This window comes from Mixophyes fleayi, chromosome 11 (genome assembly GCF_038048845.1).
Source record: "Mixophyes fleayi isolate aMixFle1 chromosome 11, aMixFle1.hap1, whole genome shotgun sequence".
Classification (NCBI taxonomy): Eukaryota; Metazoa; Chordata; class Amphibia; order Anura; family Limnodynastidae; genus Mixophyes; species Mixophyes fleayi.
In genome coordinates this window covers 71159563-71178373 of record NC_134412.1, presented here as the reverse complement: position 1 = coordinate 71178373, position 18811 = coordinate 71159563, and the positions used below count along the sequence as shown (strand labels likewise).

General features: G+C 41.3%; 2 protein-coding genes and 1 long non-coding RNA gene across 4 annotated transcripts in view; 2 read left to right on the top strand and 1 right to left on the bottom strand.

Moving 5' to 3' along the window:
• The window catches only part of LOC142107898 (uncharacterized), a 52508-nt gene extending 37703 nt beyond the window's left edge, over positions 1-14805 (bottom strand). For both annotated transcript variants that reach the window (XR_012680037.1, XR_012680038.1), the window contains exons 1-2: positions 14680-14805; positions 13370-13584 (exon numbers count right to left, since the gene is read on the bottom strand). This is a non-coding gene — a long non-coding RNA (uncharacterized LOC142107898). The remainder of the gene's footprint in view (positions 1-13369; positions 13585-14679) is intronic.
• Positions 1-18811, top strand: part of AGRN (agrin) — a 434643-nt gene that overhangs the window by 344817 nt on the left and 71015 nt on the right. The gene's annotated exons all lie outside the window — the stretch shown is intronic.
• LOC142107896 (tyrosine-protein phosphatase non-receptor type 11-like) overlaps positions 14998-18811 on the top strand; it is a 95466-nt gene continuing 91652 nt past the window's right edge. Inside the window, exon 1 of the mRNA XM_075191550.1 lies at positions 14998-15201. Coding sequence (XP_075047651.1) covers positions 15188-15201 — 14 coding nt within the window. The 5' untranslated portion in view covers positions 14998-15187. The remainder of the gene's footprint in view (positions 15202-18811) is intronic.

Sequence of the window (18811 nt, the reverse complement as noted above, 5' to 3'; positions counted from 1 at the left end):
GGGCCTAAAAACAATGACAACTATTTATGTAGAAAAGCTTATTACCAGCAAAACGGTCTTGAATAAAATAAATCATTACGGCCTTTAAAATCTCACCGTTAAGGCGGCGACTTGATCTTACGCTTCAGTCTAATATAGTAAACACTGCTTCTCTTCGTTTACAGGCACGCCACGTAGGGAATGTGTATGAAGCGCGACACATTAGTTCATTGGACCTTTAAAAACTAGGCAAAGAATTCCAAGGGTGGACTTTTATTTTCTTACAGGAACTGAGCACATCTACAATCAGAGCATTTTTATTTTTTGAATTCATACTTTGTAGATTACTTTACTCACCGAATGATAGAGCTGCAAATATTGCACTGTTCTAACTCCCCCTTGTTACCCTGATATTCTACCTCAAATTTGTTAAAAGGTTAAAAAAAAAAAAATGTTTTTACCATTCCTTCACAGAGCGCTTATTTTTGTCACCATTTATTTATATAGCGCTAATCATAGTATGCAGCGCTGTACAGAGGATATGTAATCCTTTACATCAGTCCATGTCTCATTGGAGCCAACATACTAAATTCCCTAACACACACCCAGGTCCATTTTTGTCAGAAGCCCATTAACCTACCAGCATTTTTATTTTTTTTTCTAAGACTGTGGCAGGAAACTCAGGTGGAACATGCAAAGTCCACACATATCGGAGCCTGGTTGGGTACTACAAAGCTGAGAGAGACAGCGATGCTAACCACTGTGCTGTCCATGTCACATCTCACTCACATACAGGAGAAAAATCTGAAATCTCAGTCACTTAAGCTGCTGTTACATCACAAGCCAAACACAAATTTTCCACTACACTTTACCACCATTATCCTCTATTTAGACACAGCTAAGACAATAAGCTTACTCAGTAGAACCTATACACTAGACATTAGCACAGTACAATTCTATTAAACTCTACACAGATATAGTACAGGACACCAACATGACATGACTATTGGTCATGAGAATACAATCCTTACCTTCTGTAAGTTTCAAGTTAAATGGAGGTCTACTTGTCGACATTTTTATTTACCATCACCCTATCTGTATTATAGTGGGGTCACAGGTAGAAACCTTCTATCTCCTGGCACCTGTTCCTGGAGACCATGCAAAACATTGAGACCTAGTATTGAAAGATTGATGGTGCCTGATTGGTTAGGTCATCTGTCCAATCAGGTATGAATGCAAATATTGTACAGAGGCTGCTCCCAGGTATCAGTTTTCATCCAACCAGGGTTACTTCTCTTCAGACAATCCCATGTACTCTCCAAATCTGGAGACGTTGGAATGAGTGACAGTGAAATTGAAGTAATAAAGGAGGGTACAGGGAGAGGAACATCCAAACTTCATACTGAACAGGTTGTGGCGTGGGAAATAATCAGAGGGTAAATATATTCCTCAGCTGACTTCAGGGACAGGTATTTGTTTAAAACCCAGTGTTCTCTCTGGAAATTAGGGACAGTTGTCAACTATAATAATGTGCTTAATGAATGCTCAATGTTCTGCAAAAATAAAATAAAAAAGGCCTATATACCGAGGTATGGATACAACATAACCTTACTCATCTCCTGCCAGAGTACATTGCTGCACACGTTACATCTCCCCATACCACACATCCTGACCTCAGGATCCAATCTTTAAACCATTCTGCTTGCAAAGCATTTTCCTGTATCCTAATGAACTCCCCAGTAACACATTCAGAAATTGCTAAAAGCACCAAGATGTTACTCTGTCTTTAAACAGTGTGTGCAAGCAGATTTGTGTCTGTCAGAAAACCATAAAGACACAACGCCTGTTTGCAAGCCCAACGATTTTCTGACATAAATTGCTGTTCTGCAGGAAATTGCCAGACTTTACACCAAATAGGTAAAATATATTACGAACACAAACATAATGTGGCATCCCTTATTTAAAACGGATCTGCCATCATTAATTAACATACTTATCCTACAGAAAAACTACCTATAGACAGAAATAGATGTTCTCCGTTATCTAGTAATCAGCCTAGTGATTGATGCAGAAAGGTACTATGGTGTGTGGTTGGATCAGGCTCTGCTCAAAAGATGAGGGGCTGAACCCCAGAAGGCTCCTTAGGAGAAAAAGTTCCTCAGATCCCCACCTTCATCGTATGACAAAATAATGTACCCCACTAAAACACAAAGGGGTCCCCAAACCTCAGTGACATTCAGGTCAATTTTCCAGTGTTACATATATGTTAGGGATCCATTACTTCCAGTGTACAAGGGTAATCCAGCCCACCTGAAGGTAGACAACAACCCCCCCTTTCAGAACCGATGCTACAGCCAAAAGAATGAGAAGCAAATCTATGTAACTGAAAGATCAAAAAGATATCTAAAAGGCATTGTATCTTCCTAATGACAGGAGGTTTTCTGCCCCCACATGACTTGACCATTTCATACATTTTGGAAACTTTTTTTTGTCTAATGCATTTAGTGCAACACCAAAAATGTGCTGCACATTTAACATCAGAAGTCCCAGGAACAAAGGTATATATTAGTTCAACACCATGTGGATGTAATGTACCTGTGTACACAAATTGGTAAACAATGGCAGGAATTTCTGAACTGGGGACAGAAGAGAGTCCCAGAAGAAGAGGATGACAACTATAAAGAATGAAAAACAGGGACATGAACACCTCTTCATAAGTGTGGTTATTATGAGCAAACTCGGACCAAGGTAGCAATTCAACCCAGTTGTCTTGACTTGCTTAAATATATGGCCTAATGAATGTCTCTATGTCTTGGTTAACTGCTTATTTGAGTACGTGTGATATGCATTGGAAAAATTTGATGTTTTTGAAGAATGATCGCCAAAATTTGGACACAAATTGCATCCCTCAATCAAATACAATCTCTTGTGGGCAACCATGTAGTCTGAATATTTCACTGACAAAGATCAGCTAGAGCAGGAGCAGCGGGTAGCCCCTTCAAGGGCACAAAGTGAGCCACCTTCGAAAACTATCAACTACCACACAGATGGTATTGTAGCCTTTGTTGTGGGGTAGATTGGTGACAAAATCCATCGAAATGTGTGTCCAAGTCCTGTCTAGAACTGGTAGGTGATGTAAAATACTGACAGTTTTTTTTATATGGAGTTTAATGTTGAGCGCAAATAGAACAGGCTGCAACAAACTCCTCAACATCTCAAGGAAGATTAGGCCACCAATAATCCCTGGGAATTAGACCCTGTGTCTTACTTCCTGCATGACCTGCGAACCGAGAGGCATGAGCCCACTGTAACAGACTAGGACAATGTCTAGGAATAACAAATTGACTCTGAAATAAGGGGTAGTGGGTATCTATACTTAACCATGATGGCATTGTGTAATAATGCCTCTGTAACCGATGCAGGGACGAAAACCCACCATTTCATTTGCGAATGAAACCTCTCTCCAGATTTTCTTGGATGTTCTCAGCCATGGCTTTAGTCTCTGGTAAGGACAGAGGGTACATAGGGCCCCGAAGAGGAGTCTGCCCAGCTAAGAGATCAATTGCACAGTCTGACTCCTGATGGAGAGGTAATTCCTCTGCTTTGTGTTTGCAGAAAAGTCATAAAAAGATGTGTACTGAGGAGGTATACAAGGATCCATGGATGTAGAAGACATTGGCACACAAGATGGAAGTTGAACCCTCTGTAATCACTGTGAATGACAGCTAGTTCCCCAGGCGTATACTTGCACAGGATGCCAGATCTAGAATGGGAGAATTCAATTGCAGCCAGGGAAATCCCAGGTCTATGGGATCGATGGCCACAGGAATGATGTAGAAAGAGATACTTTCTTTAAGCAGAGCTCCCACTTGTAGGGTTAGTGGGGCAGTGTACTAATGAATTGTGCCTTGTGCAATCTTACTGCAATCAATAGCCGTCAAGGAGAGTGGAGCATGCAGAGAGTGGGAAGAACCAGCTTAGTGACTGGGGAAGCGGAGATAAAATTGCCAAATGAGCCAGAGTCCAGACAGGCAGACAAGGTGAGTAACCCCAAGAAATAATACAAGGTCCCTGGAGTGGAAAAACTGGCGCTGGGATCAGGATAGGGAGATCTTACAGATGTGCCCTAACATGGCCTCTCCGGTACTGGCTAGGCTCTGGAGTCCTGAACGCTTGGGAAAGGATCCAAATGGGTGTCCAGGCTCTGCACAATATAGACAAAGGTTATTTGTGAACCCTCTGTCGTTTTTCTCGGGTAAGGTGAGATCGCCCCAATTGCATTAATTCTTTAGTGGATGAAACTGGATTCTGAAAGAGGGATAGCAACTTGACTACAGAATGACGAGAAGATTCCTTCTCTTCCTGCGCTCCCTAAGCAGATGTCCACTCTGTTGCGGACTGTAATGAGGTCATCCAGGGAAGACGAGAGCTCTTGAGAAACCATTTTGTCTTTAACACGGTCTGATAGTCCTTGCCAGATTCTTTTCACTAGGGCTACATTATTCCTCTGCAGTTCAGACGCTAAAGTCCAGAGCAAAACTGCATACTGGCCCACTGTGTCAGAACCTTGACACACGCAAAGAATTCCTGAGGCAGCTGAAGAGACATGAACAGGTTCATCAAAGATTCTTCTAAAAGATTCCAGAATAGAGGTGTAATTGTGCAGAAGGAGATCAGTGCGCTCCCAGAGCAGGGAGGCCCTGGCAAGTGCTTGACCAGAAAGTAGGGAAAGTAGGCTACTTTCGCTTTTTAAGAAGGGAAGTTCCCCGGAAGGAGTTCAAATAGTATAGGACGCTGGTTCAGAAAGCCTCTGCAGACCTTGGGATCCCCAGCGTATATAGGCGATGCAGGAATACGAAGTTGGGATGGTGGCACCATAACAGTAGGTGCCTGTGCCGGGGCCAGCTTCTTGCTTTTCCAATCTGCTGACAAGGTCTTGCAACAGGTGAAGAAGAATCCAATCTGCTGACAAGGTCTTGCAACAGAGGGGAAGAATTACCAGTGGAGTTCATGGGCAGAGTCACAAATCACGCGGAAAACGTGGATTCAGTTTCGCCAACCTGGATTTGCGCTGACAGTAACAGAAACGTTGAGTCTAACAAATCCCTGTTTTTCATCAGGGACCCCAGCTAAGAGGTTTGGTCTTAGGTTCTCAGGTCACAGCCCTCTACGCTGCCTCCAGGCATGATGAGCTGGTATCTTAGTGGTTAGTACTTCTGCCTCACAACACTGAGGTCATGAGTTCAATTCCAGACCATGGCCTAATCTAAGTTCTCTACCTTTTTATATTCATTTTAGTTATTGTACTAGGATGTTCTCCTGTAACTCACTACAGAGTCTCTTAGCTGGAACCCATTTGCGTTTCAGCACTCAAGCTTGTTCCCAAGGACAAGAGCACCTGCTCTGAGACAGACATCCTTCCATTTCTGCAGCATGATGGCTTAGTGGTTAGCACTTCTGCCTCACAGCTCTGGGATCATGAGTTCAATTCCCGACCATGGCTTTATCTGTGTGGAATTTCTATGTTCTCTCTGTGCTTCCATGGGTTTCCTCTGGGTGCTCCGTTTCCTCCCATATGTCAAAAACATACTAGGTTAATTGTCTGCTATTAAATTGACCTTACTCTCTATCAGTGTGTGTAAATGTTAGGGAATTTCAACTGTAGGCTCCAATGGGGCAGGGACTGATGCGAGTTCTCTGTACAGCGCTGCGGAATTAGTGGCGCTATATAAATAACTGATATTTGTGACACAGTAGCTAAACAGGAGGAGGATCAGGGTACAAGTCACCAGTCACTATATTAGACTGGTTGCAACAACAATCTGATGGCGGATATTAATAAGGTTGTCAATGATGGAGGCAGTAAGTGATAGGTTGGCAGGTTACTGAGGGAGGGTCAATAATGCAGAATGTAAGGGTTAATCAGGGGTTAGTGATGCCTGAGGATGGGGTGGAGTTAATCAATGAGTATAATAATGATGGGGAGATGTTGGGGCATAATGATAATTATGGGAGGGCAAGGTGCAATAGTGATGAATGTAAATATGTTTTGAGGAGCGAGAGGGAGCACAGAAAATGGACTTGAGATGCAGAGAATGGACAGTGGGCACCGGGAGAAAGCCTGCGCAAACATGGGCAGAACATACAACACACACAGCGCCCAGTCAGAATAGAACCCATGGGGCACAATGCCAACCTCTGCGCCCATCCAGCCATTCTTTGCAAGTGACATTTAATGGTAGTGCTCAACTCAACAGCACAGACTTGACTGTTCATCCATTACGACATACCATAATACCACTTATATTAAGTGGTATGTACATTAACCCAGAGCAGACATATCCCAACATTCACAACATTTTATTCTACTTTATCCTAAGCCAGACTGTTCATGTCACAAAAGCAGATTGTGTTATCACGGCCTATAAATGTCCTTTACTAACCGCAGAATGTTTGTACGCACAGAGCATCCCATTATGCATAGATGTACTTTGCACATATATGAGCATCCACATTCTGCTTTTGGGAACTGCCCCTGTATAAAATGCTTCACATAACCATTTGTGAGATTGCAGGTCTACAGATGTCCTACCTACCTACTAGCCATGTAGGACTACCACCTTCATTCAAAATATTTTTCTCCTAAAGCCCTACTCATGTGCACCACATGCACTCCTTAAATACATCATGGGTAAGGGATATGGGGATTGTTTTGTGAAGGAAGACAGATTTTATATTTCAGACATTTTTGTTTTACCTTTAGCCTGGCGTGGAAGGCAAGGGGGTGCTACAAGCGTATTAGCCTAGGGCGGCCTGAACCCTTAATCAGGCTCTGCCTCTCTCAAGCAATAGATGTGAATGTAACATATGCTGGTACTAGTCCTAACAAACATCAGTTACTTGATATCTAACTGTAGAAAAATAATAGACAATCAGATGCAAGTGTTTTCTGAAATTGCTCTAAGTATCACAGAAAGAAAAAAGTTTCATCATGTCAGAATGGAGCAGTAAAATGGTTTGAAAAAAGGGGCCACAGTAGTTATGGAACATGGCAGAACGAAACCACAAGTTTCTCAGGAAAGGGAGACATGCAAAACCCTAATGGGAGATATTGTTAGTCAACAAATGCATAAATTAGTACATCTGTCATATGGAAGATGCTGTGTACATGATTGGTCGGTTAACTTAGATCAAAACATGAAGTCTACAAATACTTGGTTAATTTAATGTTACAAGAAGGGGGATGATGATGAAAGTTGTAATTCCAGTCTATTATCCTTTCATTTAAACACAATGAACGTCCAAACGTTGAGTGTAAATGTTTTCTCAACTGTAAATGTAGTCGTATCTGTGATATGAAAGTTGGTGTCTACGGCCTGTATATGAATATCTGCAACAATTTCTATTAAAACTTATTAAAATACTAGTTTTATAGTAAATTGTCTTCTGTCATTCTAACCGCTGATTCCTACTAACACAACAATAAAAAACGCACTGAGCTAGGGTTGAATGTTAGACTAGGCCAGGCCATGGCTTTTGTACGGACAAGTACAGACAGCTTGGCAGGATAATTCTCTTCAGGAAGGATTAGCATTTAAAACCAGGATCAGCAATCAACGTTAATGGTTCATAGTCAAGGTACAAAGCCAGGGATGAAATTCAAGAAAATCCATCCACAAAGTTGAGGATACCTAGACAGGAAACAACTTAGCTACACTGTAAAATGAGCGTAGACACAGCAACATCTGCAAAACCCTTCTTTATATACATCCCTAATGGTTCTCACACTAACACTGATGAATGGCGATGGCCAGCCCCATATCTACAATCTGGTTATTTGGCCGGACTGACGATAACACATGTAAGTAACTTGGCCACACATTTAGTGGCTAAATCGCACAATTATGGCCAATCAGTCACTGGGCCTAGTGACCGAATCACAGCACATCCACACTCTGTCCTAACTTCCACTTCTTGGTCAACCAATGATTTCACACATGATGAAGGTCAGAGGTCAGACATACCAACCACTTTGAAAACAGATTAATTCAGACTGGATCAGCCTTTGATTTGTCCGGGTTAGGCTTCACATGGTGGTAAAATACGTAGGCACCCTTGGTAAAATAATATTTACCAATTTAGACAACTAATGCGCAGACTGTGGCCCATGACTGCCAAAATGAACAAATTAGCTGTCTACATCTGCAACGGTGTGGCCAGCATAAAGGTACAGGACTTGGAGGTTGAATGTTATGAAGATTTGGTTATTTATGCCATTATGCTTTGTTCTAGTTATTATAATAAGTAAATTCATTAACTCTTTGCATCCGCTGTTACGGACATACATCAGAGTAATATATAGGGGGCTATCTTGTGCATTGTGCTGGATCCTGTACTGAGAGGAAGCTCACAATGTCCTACTGTCCTGCCTTATTTTACTATAAAATAAAAGGACATGTCACGCAGCAAATATTTGATTGTTTCCCTGCTCTAGACAAGACCTTTAAGACTTTGTAGAAACTGTGTAGAGCCATACAGCAATTATAAAGTAGTGTAATATTTGATTCGTTACAATTAAATTATGTTAAAAATATTATAATGAGCTGTGCCAACACATTGGGGGGGATTCAATTGACCGTGTTACTCGTGAGAGTAACGTGGGCCACGCACTATTGCCGTTACTACAATAATAGTGCACATTATTACCGTTAATTCAGTAATTTCAATGCTGATATTTGCTCACAGCTCAGAGTCACGAGCAGTAATCTGTGTTAAAGTTACCGTGCTAACGATAACAGTGTGTCAATTGAATTCCCCCCATTATATCCAGCCCTGTTCTTATATTAACTTCACCAGTGCCCAGAAAAGTATCTTCAACAGTGCCAAATATACCACACTCTCTTTCTTAAATGTTATTCAGAGTCCTGTTCAAAACAGCCAACAACCATTTATGTAAAAAGTAGCGAAACAAGGCCAAATGTAAAATCCCCATAGACACAATGCTAACAAACCAAAATGAGGACATACCCTGGAAAAAAATATTTCAGACCGAACACCTTTCAAAATAAATAAAGTTAAAAGTATCTCATACTCAACCTATGTAGTTGGTGGTTCGAATCTCATGAACTTTGAGCTGCAGTTGATAAATAACAGGCAATAGTTCATATGACTCCACCTGCTGGTACTACAACCATGCACTAGAGGCCCAGGTGTTGCTCCATGCAGCCATTTTTGCATAGCCCTGTAATTTGTCTCTCAGTCCTAGCTGTATGATGCTGTGAAGGGATTGGGGCTGAGTAGACAAATTTGCTCCTGGACAAACCACGTTACAACGCAAGGGGTGCAAATGCCATGATTTACATTTTTATTGCATGCTGGGAAACACTGGCTGATTTTGCATATTGTGCAAAAATACTGCACAGCTTTATTTTTACACTTCATTTAGAGTTGAGCTAGGACACGCCCCCAAAATAACTCTAAATCCGTTCACACATTTTAAATTTGCCCCTCTCTGCAGTGCAACATTGCTTTGCCATGGTGAAAATTTGTTATTCTTTATCTTTGATCCTAAAAGCCCATAATGAAGTACTGAGGTTCCGTACTTTTTGCAGTTCATAAGTTACCCTTTTTAGTTAGTACATTTTTTTGGGTGTAAATGTTGTTTAGAAAAACTAGTGTAAAATCAAGAAAATTGACCCATTCAAACACAATAAGGAATCAGAGAACCGTGCAAAAGAAAATGGTAAATCCTGTGTAATAATAAAGTCTGTACCAACAATATCAACAGTTAGGAAACAAAGAGACAGGAAAGAGTTTGGAAACAAAGATTTCTTACAAGTGTCACTTCTCTTTCAAGCAGTAATGTTTTCCCCACACAGGTTGTATTATGTCACCAGTACTGGACAAAACATTATGATCATCACTGGTTGATATACTCTGCAAATACATGACAAAATGCATATATTTCCTACATGGGTAGACTCCCCAATCTATATACAAGCACAAAATATTTAATGTTAGCTCATGGCTAAAATGTATAGTAAACAGAGCAACTGGTAAGACACAAAGGGCTAGATTTACTAAACTGCGGATTTGAAAAAGTGGAGATGTTGCCTATAGCAACCAGATTCTAGTTATCATTTATTTAGTACATTCTACAAAATAACAGCTAGAATCTGATTGGTTGCTATACTTTTTCAAACCCACAGTTTAGTAAAAATACCAATAAGGGACAAATCTAGAGTTGGTTTTGACTAAGCGATTTACGGGTGTACCTTGAGTAATATTACTCTGTTTGCTGATGGGATTTTACTTTCTCCAACATGAAGTTTATACTGAACCCTCCACAAATGTGCATGCAATGTTCCCATACCTTGACAGTTTGATGCAGTATGTAATCTAGTCTAGTGATTCACTGAACTCGGTTGTGCGACTATTTTAGGTGTCGCAAAGCTTCCTGTAGTTTCTGTTTAAATATGGTGACGGACAGGAAGTGTAACGTTCTTAGGAAATAAATCTATCTTGTATCTCTTTAGTCCTAATGCATTTCTGAAACGTTTAACACATATGTTAATGAAACTTGAGTCTTCATATCAAATTGAATTTCAGCTATCGTAGTCTTTGGGGTATATATACTAAACTGCGGTTTGAAAAAGTGGAGATGTTGCCTATAGCAGCCAATCAGATTCTAGTTATCATTTATTTAGTACATTCTACAAAATGACAGCCAGAATCTGATTGGTTGCTATAAGCAACATCTCCAGTTTTTCAAACCCGCAGTTTAGTAAATATGCCTCTAAGGGGCAAATCTAGAGTTGGTTTTGTCTAAGTGACTCACGTGTGCACAAAAAATACATATGCATACGTCTGTATATACATTTTTGCATATAGTCGACTTGCTTCTCCTTATACCTGAAAAAAGTGGAGCAGGGACAAGCAAATGTAGTCGGAGTATAGTAAAGGTGCAACACAATTAGCCATGAACAGGTCTGCAGATACACCATTTCGGAGGTGTATCATGGCTGGAGCAACGACTATGTGATGATGACGACTATCACAGCACTATCTAGCTGCTTCTGATTGATCCCTACATTGACCGTCCATCTGATAGTACTTAAATCCTTAGCAGCTAATCTATATCAATCAGCTGTCATTTATTTGGATTACTTAATTGACATTTCCATTTGGACTACAACAAGAATCCTATTTGATTTTTATAAGGGAAAAGAACAGATGGTTATATTTAATTTGTGTTTGTCATTTTATACTGAACATGTGACTAACATTTATAAATAACTGTCCAGACACTATGCTCTCGTGTATATTAAACTTCTTTGCATTATTAAATTGTGTACAAATAACCTGATGAGACTTTTAAGCATTTGCTACTAACACTGTCAAACCCCACTTCTAAGTCATCATGGGACATAACTATACACACGTGTACCATGTGATTAACACCTGGCGCAAATACTACTATATTTGAGCTAGACGCATCTTAAGATTAGTCTAACCGAACGAAATCACGTAAATACACATTTTTATTTTAATATGTCTCTTATCGCCAAAGTATATTCTACATGCATCAACCTTTAGATGAGCCCCTCAACGTCTAGCTCACATCTGACACATTTACACAATTTCACATTAAATTGAAATTTCTTCCTAAATCAGGGATGCGAAGGTTACAATAAGACTGTACATTGAACAGGTATGCTATTAAAATGCCCATCATTAGCAATGTAAAGAAATATGCCTATTACAGCAGGCAGTAATATGCACAGCACTAGTAGCAACGTCATCATCATCATCAATTTATATAGCGCCACTGATTTTGCAGCGCTGTACAGAGAACTCACTCACATCAGTCCCTGCCCCATTGAAGCTTACAGTCTAAATCCCCTAACATACACAGACTAGAGTCAATTTAATAGCAGCCAATTCACCTACTAGAATGTTTTTGGAGTGTGGGAGGAAACCCACGCAAACACAGGGAGAACATACAAACTCCACACAGATAAAGCCATGGTCAGGAATTGAACTCATGACCCCAGTGCTGTGAGGCAGAAGTACTAACCACTGAGCCACCATGCAGCCCTAATGTCCAATAATAGATCAATAACTGGGACAATTATTTAGCGTGGGTGACCCGGGATATAGTCGCATGTAGCGCCCGATGGATGAGGGTCTTTGACTGTAGATTTTAGTGTAGTGTTCCTCCCACACTCTGTCCACTCCCCCTGCTGTGTTTCTCTTGTGTCTTTCAGAGAAGCAGTTAACCGACAGCTTGGGAGTGTACAGGACACAGCAACAGTTCTAGATAGGTGACTTTCTAATCACATATCTTATGACTGCACAATGATGTAACTGCCAGTAGCTCTTGTGATTTTGAATTTGAAAATGGATTATTTAGCAGAGGTAGCTGCGCTCCTGCCCACTGACCCAGAAGCTTTAGTAATCGAGTGGAGACTCAGTTAAACACAGGAAATAAACAGGGTTATAGGATGGTAAATGGTGTTTGGTAAGGGAGGGCACAGGCTGGTAAAGTGTAGTGATGGAGAGGTACCACCTGTTATATGGGCTATGACTGAACGTACTGGTTATTTTCCCAATCCCTGGAGGTGCTGAGGAGGGGACGCTCTAAAGACAGTAATTCTGTCCCCTACATCTGCAGTGCTATTAGGGGTTGCATAATGAGTTTGACTCTACAAATTGTATTATATACTAGAAAAATGTGTTCAATGGGGCTACAATATATTATAGTGTTGGAATGCTCCATCACCTGCTAACCTAGTGTATTATTTTGTTATTATATGTTGGTCATTACTTAAATATCTTGTCTTAAACATGGTACCAACTGATTGCAAGTCAGCCTGGTGCTAGTTTGTGGCAAGAACCTTGTTGGGGGCAACACCTTTCAAGGTTCTCATCTCACTCCCCGACTTGCGCCTCCCTGCGTGCTCCCATTCCACCCCTTGTGTCTTCAGTATGTCTGCCTTTCCATTTAGACTGTAAGCTCCTTTGAGCAGGGCCCTCTCTCCTGTTTCCACTACTTTTATCTTTGCTCTCCAGCTACTCTGCCCTCCTCCTTCTTGGGCCTTCTGCCCTCTGACTCACTCTTGCTTTTCTCTGCACCTTGGCTCTTAATCTGTTAGCTGCGCCCACACTCTTGGGCACAGGTTTGTGCTGAATATCCCTCACCCTTTCAGCCTCTCTTATTAGCTGTGCTTTGAGCTACCTGAGCTATAGTACCACTTATTTATTGTGCTGTGCTACTTTGTACTGTCCTATTGTTTGTACCTGTACGACGCTGCGCCCTATAAAGACTAATAACAATAGCAATAATACAAGTGATTCGTAAACATTCCGCCACTAGAGCTGCTCCACTTACAGACATGTTAATAAAAAAGTTGTTCATAAAGATTAGATTGGTGTTACTCTGCAGAAACCACTTGGTCAGATCTTCACTTAGCCCTCTGCCCCTCTCCAGTTCTACACGTTCCAAACTTTACCCGGAGGTTCTTCCTTCAAACGGATGCCCCCAGTGGCAGCTTAGGTTCAGTCTTGTCACAGAAGAAGGATGGATTAGAAAACCCATTAAAGTACCTTTAACAAAAAACAAGCCAACATGAAGACACCATGTGTGAACATGTAATGTAAATATATAAATGTCCCTGGTTCCATATCAATAATGAAGGTAATTTGAGCCAAGTACTGATAATCCAAGTGCACTCCGTTATTTTATCATTAGGAAGTGTTACTACCAGTATGTAAAGGCAAGGTTGGTCTGGAGCATTTAGGATTGTGTTAACACCATGCCAAATCAAAGAAATTCTGCAATGATTTCAGAAAAGATATCCTTGCAGGTCATCAGGGATATACAAGGCCATTTCCAAGCAATCCATCATTCTACAATGAGAGAGAGGATTGACAAATGGAGAAACACTGAAAACAGTTACCAATCTTCCCAGGAGAGGGTGTCCAGCAAATTTACCATCCAAATCAGACCACACAGCAAAAGGATCAAGTCCATTATCCCTTAACACAGTGGATCCCAAACTTTTTCAGTTCAAGGCATCCTTAGGGTCTCCATAATTTTTTGAAGGCACCCCTAAGCCAATATAGTTACCAATTAGTCCCCCGCCATGCTTACCACTGACCCTGGCCGAGGCACCCCTGTGAGATCTCCGGCACCCCAGGGAGCCTAGGCACACAGTTTGGGAACCAATGCCTTAACATATAACTAGGGAGTGCTCATGTAAGACAGAGTGCATAAACGAATATCTTCAAAAATCAATGAACCAAAGCAATATTGTGAGGCGGAGTAGCCCAAAATTCCTCAAATACACATGCAAGAGAATGATCTACTTACACCAAGAATGATTACTTCACATTAATGCTGCTATAAGGCCACTGAATTTTTCCTAACTAATGAAGGGAAATGATTTATGGGTTCCTTGACAGATGAAACTAAATGAATAAAATTATGACTTGGTGGGGATTAGAAGATTATCAATTATGTCCTCATATGTCAATTTTTTTTACACAACTGTATAACTATTACGTTTGGCCACCACTGTGCATTCTGACCAGCCTTGCTCCTGTGACCATAATGATTCAATACTGCAAAACTCTCTACCACTAATCATCTTCAATGAGTGCTGCTTCCCATGAAGACATGAGAATCAGACATGTTCTTACCAAGTAAACTAAATCACACAGATATTATGTAATTCTGCACCACCGTCATTACAAAGTAACACAGGTGAAGCAGCTCCAGGGCCTTCCCCGCCCTACTGAGCTTGTGTGACTCCCATGTGGGTGGAGTACTCCCGTCCCTGTGACGCACGTCAGGCCACCAACCAATCGGCAGACACAGATTTAGAGTGACAGCGCGTACAGCGATATTATTGGTGATGGCTTTGGAGTCGAATCTAAGACCGGCTTGTGGGCGTGGTCTCGTCAATATTCCATGAATGGGCGTGGTAGCGTTGCGCTATGTGGTCATGGTGGGCGTGTAGGTGGGAGGGACTATGGACACACGGAGTTACAGGCGCTCACTGGGGGTGACCGGATTTGTATGAAGCTGCCGAACCTGGTAGAGAGACACCCCCGGGGGGCTGAGAGCAGCACGGTCAGGACATCACTCCGGGACTTAGAAGGAGAAGGATCCACTTCCTGAGCAGCGCAGACAGGCCGGCCAGCTGACATGACGTCCCGCAGGTGAGAGCGATCTGTAGGGAGACTGTACGATCCGGAGTGTAGGCTGAGAGACCGTATCCAGCGCTCATCTCTACTGTTTCATTCATTACTAATAGTGTAACACTGCTTCTCCCCGGTACCTCCTATCCCATCCCTCTCCTCATCACCCTTGTAGTATTCATTATCTCCTTATTATATTACTGACCCCTTACTAATAGTGTAACACTGCTTCTTCCCGGTACCCCCTATCCCATCCCGCTCCTCATCACCCTTGTATTATTCATTATCTCCTTATTATGTTACTGACCCCTTACTAATAGTGTAACACTGCTTCTTCCCGGTACCCCCTATCCCATCCCGCTCCTCATCACCCTTGTATTATTCATTATCTCCTTATTATATTACTGACCCCTTACTAATAGTGTAACACTGCTTCTCCCCAGTACCTCCTATAGCAGCGTCCCCTCTCCTCACCACCCTTGTATTATTCATTATCTCCCTATTATATTACTGACCCCTTACTAATAGTGTAACACTGCTTCTCTCCGGTACCTCCTATAGCAGCCTCCCCTCTCCTCACCACCCTTGTATTATTCAGTATCTCCCTATTATATTACTGACCCCTTACTAACTCTTCAATCTTCCCCTGCTCCCTATTCTTGTTTTAGAACCACTTTGTCCCATTGCTTTGCTACCCTTGCGTTGTTCTGCCTGTCATTGCCCTATCTCCTCCTCGGTATCTTTTATAACATCCCTTTTCACCATCTCTTCTTCCTTTTGTATTATTCCTATTTATCATCTTTCCTCTTGTTATTTTCCACCTCAATTCCATATTTCCCCCCCACCCCAATTTTTCTACACAATTTTCCATAACTTGTTACCCATTAAATGTGTATTCTTCTCCCTCCCCCTTCCCATTTCTTCCCTCCATTCTCTTATCCCACTGGTCACTCTTTTTCCTACTATTTCCTCCTCTTCTACTACATCTCTAAATCTCTCCCATCATTGTCACCTCTACTTTTCATTACTCTCCCATCATTGTCACCTCTACTTTTCATTACTCTCCCATCATTGTCACCTTTACTTTTCATTACTCTCCCATCATTGTCACCTTTACTTTCCATTACTCTCCCATCATTGTCACATCTACTTTCCATTACTCTCCCATCATTGTCACATCTACTTTCCATTACTCTCCCATCATTGTCACCTCTACTTTCCATTACTCTCCCATCATTGTCACCTCTACTTTCCATTACTCTCCCATCATTGTCACCTCTACTTTCCATTACTCTCCCATCATTGTCACCTCTACTTTCCATTACTCTCCCATCATTGTCACCTCTACTTTCCATTACTCTCCCATCATTGTCACCTCTACTTTCCATTACTCTCCCATCATTGTCACCTCTACTTTCCATTACTCTCCCATCATTGTCACCTCTACTTTCCATTACTCTCCCATCATTGTCACCTCTACTTTCCATTACTCTCCCATCATTGTCACCTCTACTTTCCATTACTCTCCCATCATTGTCACCTCTACTTTCCATTACTCTCCCATCATTGTCACCTCTACGTTCCATTACTCTCCCATCATTGACACCTCTACGTTCCATTACTCCTTCATCTTTTTGCACACTCCTCTCTGGATCCCTTTTTTTTCCCATTTTATTACAACATCTGCTCATGTTTCTCTTCTTTCATCACTACTCCCCATCCTTCATCTGTCTTGTTGGTTTTGTCCTATTCTCCCAAGTTTTATGAACTTTGACAGTTGGATAGAAGTTTACTGTTCACCTGCAGTTCTTTCCATTATATACAATACTGAACCTTCACATGATCCCTCCCTGTCACACAGCGCATGTTTGGAGGGATCACATGATCCCTCCCTGTCACACGGCGCATGTGTGGAGGGATCACATGATCCCTCTCTGTCACACTCCGCTCTCTGCATCACTGAAGTGCAGAGAAGTTTTCAGACGGAGCATGTGCAGAAGACTTCTGTGGACCCGCAAAGCAGCTTCGGGAACGAAGAGGCAGTGAAAAGGTACATTTTTAACTTCACAGGAACAGCAGTTTTCCGTGACTGCTGTTCCTGTGGAGATCTTTTAATAAATTTGACGATAAATCCATACGATAAGGATTCATAACTATTTATTATTAATTTTTGACAAATATTGATAAATGTGCCCCATAAGCTCTTGAATGGAGCACAGTCACCTAGAGAGCACTTGGCTTTGTCACTTTTTGTTTCTTCACGCGGTCTTTCCCCTATCCGTTTTATGTCCCTCTCGTTGTGCCTCCTGGTCTGCGGCTCCCATTCTCAGGGGTGTATTTACTAAACGTAAGGTTTGAAAAATGTGGAGATGTTGCCTATAGCAGACAATCAGATTTTAGCTGTCGTTTATTAGTACATTCTACAGAATGACATCACATCCCATTTTTGATTTATTTTTTATGGGAATTAAAAAAAAAAAAAAAAAAAGCACTTTTTGTAGACTAAAGTAATTCAATCATTCACAAAATATATTGCTATCTATCTACCTGGACTGAGAATTCCTATTACTATTCAGGTAGGGAACAGGTTGGAACCTGAAGAGTATTTGTAAGACCCCTATGCAGAACTGTGATTGAAATGTATTTGGTACCCATCTAGTAAAAGGAAAGTTGGCAAAGTGTGTGTGTGTGTGTATATATATATATATATATATCTATCTATCTCCCTCTCTCATTTTCCATCATTTTGATGGATATATATATATCTCTCTGTGTCTATATCAATCTCCATCAGCATAATGGGAAAAAAATAAGAGTAAACTCATGTTGGATCAGTGGCGCTATATGAATAAATGGTGATGATGTTGGACCTTTTTTTTTTTGTTTCATCATAGTTACCGACATCAAGAATGTTCGCTGACTTTGTGAGATTACCACTGTCCTGTTCGCTCTTCGATTGGCTGCTCTGTAAATGGCAATTTGCTGTGGAGTCAGATTTGTATGATGATCACATTTGCGTTCTTTTGTGCCAGCAGTCATAGTTTGTCATCGGGCTCTATCCCGCTTCGCCCTTCACCTTTTTGCTGCTTCCTGCTGTGCAGTTACTCCCACAGCAGACATTTGCCTTTTAGGTGGCATTACAGTTACATTTTGTTGCTTAAAATAATTAGTATATCTATAATATAAATGTCTAGTGGCGTGTGTTAGTCTGTCTGTGTGTGTGTGAAAAAAAATAAAACCAAGCTGCAGCGCCACCTGCTGGGCGGATTTATACACTGACCTACTAAATTCTTAGGGGCATATTCAATTCCGATTCGCGGGATCGCGCCGGAACGGCCGCGAATGTAATCCGCGGTACCGCAATAACGTGAACTTTCGCTCGCAGCCCATAGGGCTGCGTACGAAAATCTGCGTTATTGCGATACCGTATTACCGGCAGTACTGCGCATTTTCCGCGGTAACGCGCGTTACCGCGGATCGGATCAGAATTGAATATGCCCCTTAGTGTGTGTGGAAAAAAAAATTCAGAAAGGGCTGAAATTTGGTATACTAAGATGTTTTTAATTTGTTAATTTAATTTGTTAATTGTTAAAAGTGTGTTTATAAAGATTTAAAAAAAATATATATATAT